The sequence below is a fragment of the Anser brachyrhynchus genome (genome assembly GCF_964034855.1).
Source record: "Anser brachyrhynchus genome assembly, chromosome: Z".
Classification (NCBI taxonomy): domain Eukaryota; kingdom Metazoa; phylum Chordata; class Aves; order Anseriformes; family Anatidae; genus Anser; species Anser brachyrhynchus.
Window position 1 is genome coordinate 68941177 of NC_137697.1, and position 12698 is coordinate 68953874.

Here is a 12698-nt window from a genome sequence, read left to right on the forward strand (position 1 = left end):
GCTAGGAGGGAAGAACATTACTCATTCAATAATTTGTTCACATGTTGCATGCAGACATGGAGGGTATTTCTTTTTAACAGTCTTTTCCTACATGTTCTTTAATCAGCGCCTAACCATCTGTTTTAAATCCATAGGTAAAATCTCTGGCTACGTCCTGTCCAGAAGATCTCCAAAAAGGAAATATACTAGCCTGGCCAGATTTCCTTCCAGGAGTTGTTGGAAGAGTGAAGATAGATTACAAGAGTATCTTTTGTGCTGGTTAGAACTTTATTTACTAGAACCCCTTTCATCTGAACAATCTTGTAAGACTATTTCATGAAGTTAAATATGCTAGCTTGCAGCCTTTGCCCTACTAACCTTGAATAAATTATTTTGATAACTTAACAGTTGGAACATTCAGTCCTTCATTCCTCAAATTCCAGGGTTTTGTAACAAAAGTTCATTGGAATCTCTGACAGAGATTTATTATTTCCTGAACTGAGATAGGGGAAGAGTGAAGATGTTGTTCGGTCAGAAGGAAGTTTTTCTTGTCTTTTCTTATAAAAATAATTGGACAGTATTAAAGTACCTGCTGCCTCCTCACCTTTTTTCCTACCAATTCCTTTCCTGATGTTGTATTTTGATGATTCCAAAACTTTTTGAAAGGTTACGTCCAAGTAGGATGTAGCTTAGCATAACACTTCCCCAAATTTCCTCCTGGATAAATTTATACAAGATCAACAGTCAATTAACAAATGTATTCCTTTCAGCACATAGCTGCATCTCTTACTGTATGCCTGTGTTTTGTCCACAGACTGTCCATCTTTGCAAGGATCCATACCACATCTGCGTGCCTCTTCATCTGATTTAAAGCCAGGGTCAAAAGTAAGCCTTTCCTGTGACCCAGGCTTCCAGATAGTGGGAAACTCTGTTCAACACTGCCTTAACATGGGACAGTGGACACGGCCTTTTCCACGCTGTGAAAGTGAGTTGTTTCAGTGGGCTGGCAGGGTTAGGAAACATGAATTTCTGTTTAGACCCTATCACTGTTCGGGGCTTGTTTATCCCTTCGGCTGTGATATGGTTGAAACCATCCATGTTACAGATGATATCTGTCTGATATCATATGTATGATACAATATGTATGATATGATATCATCATACATGCTTAAAGCTAAACTCAATTTTTACTGAGCAGGAACTATACTGCCATCTGATTCTGCCAACTTTTCTGTCAGTTTCTAATGACTGTGGCGGAAATGAGTCCATCTGGATTAGCAAACTGATTACCTGAGCTTGCCTATCCTGTGGCACCAGGAATGTGGAAGATACATAGGAAATGCTAGAGTATCTGAACTTTAAGTGTCACTGAGAATGTCTGGTTTGAAATAAAAGCTTTTGCATTAGTGTGTTATAGAGTAGTTTCTTAAAAGGCAACAGGTATTTCTGTCAGCACTTAGAGGTACTCCAGCACTTGCAAGATTTCTGCTAAGAAATTCTGCTAAGATTTCTGCCACATACATTTAGGTTGCCAAGCTTCTTTGTTTCCTGCTTTCCTAGTCCTGTTGTCTCCTTTCTGTGTTCTCCTCTTCTATGACTGTACCAGTGACTGTAGTTGCATACAGTGGAGCTGACTGTATTTCTCATTTCAGCAGAACCGTAAGTTAACTGCAGAAGTAGGTATTGCGTGATCCCAAAACTACTCAGCAATTTGATGAAAAATCATCAAATTTGTCAAAAACACCTTAAAATAGATTGGTCTAGGTTTTATGTGGTTTTCTTGTTTCCCCTTCATTCAGCTGTTCATAGCACAAATACAGGATCTGTCTCCTGTTCTGCCAAAATAGCATGCGTTTGGAGATATACCCAAAAGCAAGCCCTTTTCACTAAAGCATAATTTCTCTGGCAGAGACAGCTTTGCTTTCTCTTGGTGTGTTACCAATGACAAGGCACCAGAACCCTGTTAGTGTTGTCATCCAGTCTCTGTATTGGGCCAGGCAGTTTTCCCCATTGAGCACAGAGCTTAGAACAGACCTGCCACAAGTATGTTGAGTGAATGAGGGCCCAGCTCACCTTTCTCAGCCTGTTCCCTGAGTACCTGATTAATGAAAGTGGGATGAAGATAGGTATTTCCTGCATAAAGAACCACAAAATCTATAGTGGACAGTGTGGTACAGGCCTAGTCAGAAAAGATTCTTTTACTGGTTGTAGCCAGCTCATTGTAATCATTGCCTTCACCCACCAGGATCCTGTTCCTCCTTCTGCTACCACACCCCCCCAAATCCACAGGTCCACATCCACTGACAGCCTGTCTTTGCTACAGGCTCTTCCATTCTGTCCCTCTGCATCAAGTACTTGGCTTCCAATACCATGGGCTCTAAACACTCACACTGTCGTACTGTGTGATCCTTACAAATGCCTGGGGAGCAAGGAATTGCTACAGTCCCTGTGGTTACAACAACGGGCTGTGTAACCACTGGAATAAGTACATGTCAGCTTAATTGAAATGAAGATTCAAGCAGCTCTGCTAGAATAAGTAGCAGCCTCCAGCAGCCACGTACAGTGACACCTTCTGCTGGCACAGCTGGGATCAGCAGGGATTATTTACTATAGTCAAAGTCAGAGTGATTCCAAGGGTTGTGAGGTCAGTTCCCATCTCTCCGTCATAGCTAGTTTTGCGGTGCTCAAACACAGTAACACTGAGATTGTTTTTCAGTGAAGGGAAACGCTAGGAACCTCCATGCAAACTTAATTTTCCTTTCTCCTCAAAACTCACCAAGGATCGTTGATTATCAGGAGAAGTGTCTTGGGACTGAAAGGCATCTGCTCAGATACTAGTCACAGATGGCTTTTCCAGAACTAGCAGAGCAGCAGGAGCTGGAGAGTCCCGCTCAGTCTCTGTCAGAGAAAAAATGAAGGCCCTCCACTGACCTGGAATCAATTAGCTACCTCAGAAAAATGTGGGGCCTCCTTGTGGATGGGATTCCACAGTTGTTGCATAGAAAATTTCTCTGGTGGTGGCTCAGATGTGGAATTATTCTGAAGTTGACCTGTGCCCTTTTTTCACTCACATTGCAGGAATCAGCTGTGGAGTGCCTCCACCTTTAGAAAATGGTGGTTATGCAGCTGAGGACTTCTTTGCTGGCAGTACCATTACCTATCAGTGCAACAATGGCTACTATTTGCTGGGCGACTTCGAGATGTTCTGCAAGGACAATGGGAGCTGGAGCAGCATTTCACCGTCTTGCCTTGGTGAGACATGCCATACATATGGCTGCATGGGCTGGCAATCTTGCACTTCTATGCCTTTGGGTTTGGGTGGGATTTCATTCTGAAATGGTAAGCTAGCCAGAATCTCAGAAATTACACTCCAAAATACTCACATTTTTGAAATCCTGTGCTCAGCACGTCAAAACAGGCCCCCATCTGGCACCTTTCTTTCTCAGTCCCCTTGTAAGACCCAAATCCTGTGCTTCCTACCTAATAAGCCTGCATTGCACTCCCAGCCTCTCTCCTTCCAGGTTCGTTTAGCCCTGGAGTCGTTGCATTCTTTGCTACTAACCTGTGCATTTCCCTGCACTTCAGCATGCCTGTCAGCAAGCAGCTGCAGCATTAAGAAGGTTGGGAGTGCAGTTACGGACACAGTTCACATAATTGCCACACCATAACTTACTTCCTGGTCAGCTGGATCTGTTGTACCAGATGCAGCTACAGGAACTGAAAGGTGAGAGACCAGCACGGTACTGCATACAGAGGGCTGGTGGTAGGGCAATGTCTCCAGCAGATCCCTGCTGGAATCCCCTAGCTAGCTGTACTCAGGTTACTTCTGTCTTGGTCATGCTTAACGTGTGAATTGCGGGGTAATAACCTGGCAAGGCATTTATGTTTGATTTGCCTGGTTGTTTTTCCTAAACATGTAGGTACAGAATATTTATTTTTTTCAGTCAAGATGAGCAAAAGCAAAATGAACAGCCTCTTAGTTCTGCCAAAATTCACTTTGGAGTAGGATCCATCTTGTTTTATAGAATCTTGTTCATCAAGACTCCTCCAGAATCTCTGAACAGACCATCCAGACTGTCATTCCTCTCTTTGCTATTCACCTTTGCACTTTATACAAAGGTCTAAACATGAGCAGGCACAAAACAAATGCTGCAAGGCTGTCCATGTAGTTCAGCATCTGTGCAGTATAGAGACTAATTTGGGAAGGGAGTGCCCTGTGCCCCACCTTCTATCTTGTCTTCTCTCTGATAAAGCAGAATAGACATGGAAAATGGAAAAAAAAAAGAAAAAAAGAAAAAAATAAATAAATGAAATGAAAACCCTGTCCCATACTTTACCTTTTTTATTCACACTCCAGACAGGTGCTAACAAAGCATGATACAACTCTAAGGCATTCCTTTTGCTGTTACAGATCTGATTCATAGTGTCCTTCCACTCGGCTTTGCCTTGCCTTTACAAGACATTACTGAGGAGCAGTCATTCCATTTCTGCTGCGGTAGCACTTTGCATTCTCTTGATATTTGCATAATTGGCAACTGTTTTGATTTAAAGGAGCCATTTTTATCCTGCATGTCAGAGAGAAACTCCCTTTCTTTTCAAAGCATTGTCAGGTTCTTTCCTGCTGGCTCATTCAGCAGTGAGGAATGAGCACACCAATTCAGAAGATCTTGTTGCTTTTTTAACTGAGTTGCTTTTTTTTGCCTGGAAGTAGGCAAAGAACTCCAGCTATGTGTTTGTATACTGTACCTAGTTCAACAGCTGTCCTGTAGCAGGGCTTAGAAATGAAGAATTGTTCTCTCTCTTAATGGTCTGATTTATATGGGGAATAATCCCTCATGCCAGCATTTTTCAATGAGATACTTTGAAATTGATCCTTGCAATTTATTACTCATTGTTTACATACCAAGAACGCTTCTGCTCAGTCAGGATTTGAAAGCTGATATGAAGTAATCTGGAGCCAGGGATATTTTCAGCTGTACAGTACCAAATGACTTGAAGCATAAATTATTGGTTGACATTTCTAGGCATTGTTATCTTATAAATAGATAATTATAATAACTGATATGCTTTGAGCTAATCTTACCTTTTTCTGGCAACTGCGGGTTCTTCTCTTTCCTAATCTAGTGTAATTCTCTGTAGCAAAGATGGGGCTTTGCTTGTATTTTATGTTCAAAAAGTTTCCCATATTGGCTAAGCAGTTGGGAAGTTTGAGGTGTAGAGGATTTCCTGAGTAAGTATTTAATGCAAAGTCATTAAATTAGTGTCTGTCAAAAACTGTCTATTAGTGTCTGTCAAAACTGGTAGACAATAGCAACGTGAGTTACAATGTCTGCACATGAGTTCCCTACCTGGAAATAAGGTACTTTTTGTGAAAGTATTGACTGAAGGATAATGGGGATTTGTCTTCTGTTTTCTCACTTTTACAGTATTTTATAGTAAATTAACTGGAAATGTAAACACTAATTTAAAGATTAAATCTTATTACTAGTACATCAAAACTGTGATTGAGTTGAGTGATTTTTCATTATTCTAACTAAACTGATTCCTCTTGTTGATTAGTGAGACGTGTTTGAAGCAGATGTATATTACAATTACCACCCTAGAGACATCATTATGTTTCTTTTTTGTAGATGTTGATGAATGTGCTGTTGGATCAGACTGTGACGAGCACGCGTCTTGTCTTAACACAAATGGATCCTATGTTTGCACTTGCATCCCTCCTTACAAAGGAGATGGTAAAAAATGTGCAGGTATGAGAAAGAAAAACATCAGGCTAGCCTTCCAAGAGTCTGTATGGGCTAGTATCCTGTCTTCTGCTGTGAAGAAGACTGACTTCAATTATTTCAATAACTGAATAATTTATAATTATTCAAATTACTGTTGCCAGTAATTGATAGGAGGGAGGTACAAGAGCAAGCATGTTCTCATGTCCAAATCAATTTGGCCTGAATCAGGCTGCAATGAAGTGTGATGAAGAAATATTTAAATGCAGGCATTTGAGTCAGGTTTGAGCTGCCTCTGGAAACACTAAGCAAGGTGGCTTTGTGTAAAGACTGCAAAACATTGGCATAAGTTGGCATAAAAGGTGTCTGAGCTGATTTGAAGTTGAGGGCTGGACATGCTGGACTGGGCTTTCTCTCGCAGGGGGAAAAATGGCTGCAAGATGCATTTGTTTCTGACAATGAATGCAAGCAGCCATAGTGCTCATACTGTGAATGCAAACTCAGTTACAGAGGGCTGTTATCAAGATTAGCTTACTTGCATGAGTCTTCAGTTTCTGTCACTTACATACAGAACAGGGAAAAGCTGGCAAGCCTGTAAGTTGCTTGTGGGTATTTTCCACGTTTGTCTTTCCTACTTTCAGAAGATTCCCAAGGATATCTCCTGTAACTTGTTCATAAAACCTGGTACTTAGTGATGTTATTAATAGTTTTCTCTCTTCTTCCTCAGAACCGGTGAAGTGCCGTAATCCAGGAAACCCAGCGAATGGACGTTTGTACGGGGACATTTACAGTGTTGGCAGTGAAGTAACATTTTCCTGTGAAGAAGGGTTTCAGCTGACAGGAGTGACTAAACTTACATGCATGGAGTCTGGACAGTGGAGCCACCCAATACCATATTGTGAAGGTGTAGTTACTGGGGAGAATGCTGATTGTAACATGCATTATGATAGAGTTGGAAGGAGAAGAGACTAGAGAGTTGAGAGACTTCAGAGACCTTGACAGCTAATGCAACCTTGTCCCAACAGTCTTGGGTCACAAGGCTGAAGTCTCTATTGTCTTTAAAGATATAAGCACCAGCTGAAGCTTTTCTGACAGTTGTCATGTTCACAGTGGCACTCTTACACAGATTCTCCGAAGTGACAAAGGTGTAGACTCATGTCTTTCTCTTAATGTAAGCTTTAAAACTGTCTTTCTTCTCCAAGCAGCCTCCTGTTTTCAAGGAACTTGTGGAAACTTAATATCTTAAAGATCATTAACAGTATTTCAGTGGATAAAAAGCATCCAGGGAGGACAGGCTACTGCACATACATATACATGGCATAATTGTGGAAATAGTTTTAGAGAAACAGAACAAATAAGGTGAAACAACAGGGCAAAAGGAAGGGGTGGCAAAGAACAAACCAAAAGGGTTTCTTCCATAGGAAGAGATGGAGATGGAGTCCTCTTGATGGTAAAGCATGTGGGTTTTGGAACATTTCCAACTGCCAATTTCCAGTTAGTCAAATTTCTCCACAAGGTGAAGACAAATAAAGAGCCCTACACGTCAGTTATAGCTTAGCCAAGAACACACTGTTTTCAAGAGCTTTAGATCTCTTCAAGCCTATTTAGTAAAAAAAGAAGAAAATCCTGACGTTGTTTTTGATTTGTGTTGTATCAACCTCTCTTGTGATCCTGTCTTTTTAAAGCTATATCCTGTGGAGGTCCAGTTATTCCAGAGAACGGTGTCATTTTGGGCTCAAATTTTACGTACCGCAGTAAGGTGATATACAGGTACGAATTCTGTATATTTGAAGTGCTTTATTAATGACTGAGCATCTGGCAACAAATGAGAGTTTATCTAAATTCAGAGAGTGGTTGAAATAAATGGGGAGGACGAAGATGATATTAAAGTAATGGAAAGACACTTGTTTATAGCTGTGGCTGTTCACTAGCAAAGCTGAATGTTTACTGCTGTGCTAATTCTCTGTACTACAGAGAAAACTAGCATATGAGGGTGTGGATGAAGGGGTGTGAAAGGGGTGGCCAATGAGGTTGTGCGTAAAAGGCTCTGCATTTGATAACACTTATTTTCTTCTCGCACAGATGCAATGATGGGTACAGCTTAGTGGGTGAACAGGAAATTCTGTGCCTTGCTAGTGGCGTTTGGAATCTTCCTCCCCCCTCCTGTGAAATGGTGACGTGTCCTAGCCCACAGAATATCAGCAATGGAAAATACACACTTACTGGCACAACCTACCTTTCCTCTGTGTCATACACCTGTGACAATGGATACAGGTAAATGCAGAAACATTCCTGAATCAAATGCAGGCAGCATGCCTTTGCATTTAAAAAACTTTCTGAAAGATCTAACTTACATCTGGAATAGACAAGGCTGGGATGATTGCTCAGAAAGATAGAGAACTAAAAGAAAAAATAAAAATACTTATTTATATATTGGAAGTAATTCCTGTTTTTCATACTCAATAGGAGAAATTCAAGAAGGCCATTCAGTATCTTCCATGGACACATATATATGTATATATAAACAACATTTTCATTTTTACCATTAAACTCAACACATATTTTGAATATTTGGAAATCAGTTCTCATTATTTTTGAAGCTCTCATTTGTCTCTAATCTTTAATTTATCATTATCATTGTCTTTAATTTATCATTCACCTAATTAGCTTTGGAGCATATGCAGTATTATGTTTAGTATTGTTTTACAATGCCTTTGGTGAAAGAATCTTTTGGAATTTCCCCGTTTACTCCTTGAAAGCTCTGCAGTAGTTACTTGTTTTAGGCTTTTATTCTGTTTTACATTTGTAAGCAAATATATCAGAAACACATTTTTGTTAGGCTGCAGTTAAGTGTTTTAAGTCCATGAGTGAATCAGGTCTCAGACTTAAGCCTGGTTGCAACTCTCAAGATAGGCATGGTGTTGGTGGTATACAAGTGAATCTTTAAGCTTAAGTAAACATTTAAGCACCCCATGACCTTTCGTAGCTCAAAAATGGACAAAGCTGCAGCAGAAGTAAATATGTGTGTCTGCACAGTGCATTGAGGCCCCACATGAATTCCACCAGCTTTCTCCTCAAAATACCTGAAAATCAGCTTTTCTGAGAGCATCAGCAGTGTGTTTTCATGAATTGGAGATTCTGGCCTCTGCTGAAGTCAGACTCCCTTTGGCTTCACTGAGGCCAGGAAATCAGTGAGAAGCAAAGCACCTCTTGCTCTCTCTGTTTCTCACACAGCCTGAAACAGCAGTCTTAATAATGATCTTCGTGTCTCAGCCTTCAGGGATCCTCCGTACTTGTCTGTGCATCTTCAGGGAACTGGAACAGCACACCGCCAGCTTGCAGCATTGTCTCTTGTGGATCCCCTCCTGCCATCAAAGATGCGATCATAAATGGAAATAACTTTACGTTTGGAAGCACTGTCTCTTACACATGTAAGGAAGGGTATGTATATTCTTACTACTGGACTAATACACAGGACAAGTAAAACTGGTGCAGGCCTCGCACGCTTACTGGCAAAGCTGTGTGCTCTGTTGCTTCATGACTTCGTAACTGCACATGAATTCATTTTCACTTCTCCTGTCGTGACTTTCTGGAAATTAAATGTGAAGGAGACGTTTTGTGGGCTGGCAGGTTAGCATGGGACACCAAGGCATTTCCTAAAGTGGTCAGCTCCACATCAGCTGAATACACCCCAGAAAAGAAGAATGGAGAGGATTCAGAGGGCATGATAGATCAGTCTCTTGGACTAGTCCTTCTCTGGTAAACTCAAGGCTGTGGTCACAAAGAATTCCCCATGTCTCGTCACACTGTAAGAATTCTATTTGTTTCCCTTTGAGAACTAACACAAGTGTTCTGGTGTTCTAAACTCTGCTTACTTAAAACTCTGCTCCTTTATTGAGGTGCATGATTTTTCTTGATTTCCATCTATGCAGTGTAGTGACCTTTTCAGGCGCAATTGTATCAAAAACATGGCTCCACTTCGGTGGTCTAGCATGAGTGTAATGCTGGCCTCTGATCCTGGAAGAACCTTAGCACATGTGTATCTTTACGGCCTGTGAGCAGCCGCATTGAATTTCTTGAAACTTTTCTGTCCAAAAGGCAGAGTACATATGAAGAGCTTTTGCAAGGTCAGGCCTTAAGCAACTGGAGGATTTTGTGCTTCTTGATGAAAAAAGGTAGATTAGTGCAACGGCATTTTTTCTTTTAAACTAGTTTCGCAATATTATTTGAAACATCATTGAAATAAATCCTCCTTACTCTTTTTTCTTGGCCTTATTAAGATTCAAAAAGCTGCTTCTTTTCCCTGTGCAAGTATTTTAAATAGGATAGGATATCAGCATTTAAAGAGGGTCACTGCTGTCTGTGTGACAATTGATAGAGTGGATAATATTAAGCATTGGCACATAATAGGCTATTTCTCTGGAATCCAGTCACAGGGCTCTGAAAACATATCCTGCAGGCAAGACAAAACACTTTTACAGAAGTTGCCATCAAAATCTGAACAACCGGTTCCCAGCCGGCAGCTGGAGTTATTGGGACCTTTGGAATAGATATTGTTTCTTCATTTTTCATGAGACACTACAGAAAACGTAAAACTTAGCAAAAAGATGGTCAAAGATAACATATTGCATGTTTAAGCAGCAGGAATTTAAATTAGTTGATGAGCAGCAGGGAATAATGCCTGTCACTGCATCCCAGAGACAGAGTAAAGAAACATAACTGCATTCAGAGTAATCACACAGTAGAACTTCATTATAATTTTTTTTTTTTTTAATCAGGACTAAAAATATTTGCTTTTATATCAGTTTCTACGATTTTTTTTAGGAAGAAGTTGTTACAAAATTACTACGTGCATTATTAGCAACAGCACTTCTAGGTAACTCGCTGAGGAGCTTCTTATTGTTTTCAAGTGTGAAAATTGATTGATACAGCTGATACAGGAATCCAAAAGACTTTTATGGGCTTTTCATCTCTTCCTCCTCCCTTCAGTCCTGCTAGAGAGGAATAATTTCTGAGTGGGATAGTTTCTTTGAGGGGTGGACAGCCATCACAGCACAATACTAGGTTTGCTGTAATATCAAAGTTTTAATCAAAATGGAAGTTCAGGAATGGTAATCAGATGGACAGACCAGAGAAGAGCATTATGCTCAAGGTCTTCTGGGTTCTCCCTTATTGTGATACCTCACCTGTGGACATGTTGGCTTTGAGATTTTATGTTCGAAACGGCTGCTGTAAAGCAACCTATCTGTCTTCTAGGGTGCTAGCTAACTTGTTCTGTGGGGACTTCAGGATACTATACATTTGACAGTACTTGCTTTTTTGACTCCCTGTGTGGTTTCCTTATCCACAGTTACACATTAGATGGCCCTGCAACCATAGAGTGCTTAGCCAGTGGTGAGTGGAGCGTGAACCACCAGCAGTGCCTGGCAGTATCCTGTGATGAACCACCCCATGTGGAAAATGCATCGCCGCAGAGAGCCCACCGCCTCTTTGGTGATACAGCTTATTACTTCTGCTCAGATGGCTACAGCCTGGCCGATAACTCTCAGCTGCTTTGCAATGCAGAAGGGAAGTGGGTGCCTCCAGAGGGCAAGAAGATGCCCCACTGCATAGCTGATTTCTGTGAAAAGCCGTCCACTGTCTCATACAGCATCCTGGAGTCCGTCAGTAAAGCCAGGTTCGCAGCTGGCTCCATCGTGAGTTTCAAGTGCATGGAAGGCTTCGTCCTGAACACTTCAGCCAAAATTGAGTGCCTTCGAGGGGGTCTCTGGAATCCTTCTCCTTTGAGCATCCAGTGCATCCCAGTTCGCTGTGGAGAACCTCCCCACATTGCCAATGGCTATGCCAGTGGGGCCAACTACAGCTTCGGAGCAGTGGTGGCTTACAGCTGCAACAAGGGCTTTTACATCAAGGGGGAGAAGAAGCGGACCTGTGAGGCCACCGGCAACTGGAGTGGCAATTTGCCCACATGCCACCCCGTGTCCTGTGGAGAACCACCCCAGCTTGAGAATGGCTTTATTAAGGTATAAAATGAGTTTTCTCATCTGCCTGGTAGCATAGCAAACTGAATGTCTTCATAATTGATGCTGTGTTGTTTTTTTTTTCTCTTCTTTTTCGTTTTGCTGTTAAAATTGTGGAAAGATGTGACTGGATGGAACAAATAAGCAAAGGGAAAAATGGGAGGATTTGTAGAAGAATCATGTTTAAAAAACACAGACACTTCCATGGTATTTCCTATCATAAAATGGGTTTTCAGTTAGAAAACTCAGGGCGTAGTATTACAATCAATTGATTTCCTTGATACCTCACTCTTCACTTGTTCAGTCCATGTGTGGATTTCCAAGAGCCATCTGGAGATGTATGAAGTACTATTGCCAGTTCACAAGCCTTGCTCTTTTTACTGCTGTGAAAAATATCCTAATTTGAAATAGATACATCACTTTGGGATAGTTTCTCTGCTTTGGATGCAAGAACATTTCTTTACTGAGGTCAGAACTTGTCCTTTTTCTGTCAAATTACATTGCAACAACGCCTAAAATTAAAGATCTCCTTGTGGCAGCCCAAAGCTGTAAAAACTACTCAATCTGTGTTGTGCTTTGGTGCATGAGGGTAATACTGTGGCAAGGAAGAATAAACTGTTATTGTAAAGATTCAGTTTAGAATTTCTTAAGCATTTTTCTTCTGAACTTTTCCCCTCCTTCCTTAAATCTAGCCACCAGGTAATCTACATTTTTTAAAAACTGTTTTTTTTGGGGCATCCCAATTCCTACATGAGCTTTCATCAGCTATAGCAACAATTTTTGTTCAGACTCCCACAGAGATATGTCTTCTAAACAATGTATATCACTCTGTGTTGTCTCGCCTAAGCAGGGTTACTCCTCCAGATACTCCTTCTGTTAGAGACATTTTTTAATATTGCATTCAGAGCTCAGCCTGCAACTTTGAGGAGCTTCTCAGCTGCCTGCTCAGGACTCTCCAACAGCACATGTGGCACTT

At 41.1% G+C, this 12698-nt stretch overlaps 1 protein-coding gene across 5 annotated transcripts in view; it reads left to right on the forward strand.

Annotated features, from left to right (window-relative positions):
- Positions 1-12698, forward strand: part of SVEP1 (sushi, von Willebrand factor type A, EGF and pentraxin domain containing 1) — a 128111-nt gene that overhangs the window by 84806 nt on the left and 30607 nt on the right. For all 5 annotated transcript variants that reach the window (XM_080574207.1, XM_080574206.1, XM_080574204.1 and 2 more), the window contains 9 exons: positions 135-258; positions 794-964; positions 3058-3231; positions 5610-5729; positions 6430-6606; positions 7388-7472; positions 7785-7976; positions 8976-9143; positions 11053-11725. In XM_080574207.1, the coding sequence (XP_080430333.1) occupies positions 135-258; positions 794-964; positions 3058-3231; positions 5610-5729; positions 6430-6606; positions 7388-7472; positions 7785-7976; positions 8976-9143; positions 11053-11725 (1884 nt within the window). The remainder of the gene's footprint in view (positions 1-134; positions 259-793; positions 965-3057; positions 3232-5609; positions 5730-6429; positions 6607-7387; positions 7473-7784; positions 7977-8975; positions 9144-11052; positions 11726-12698) is intronic.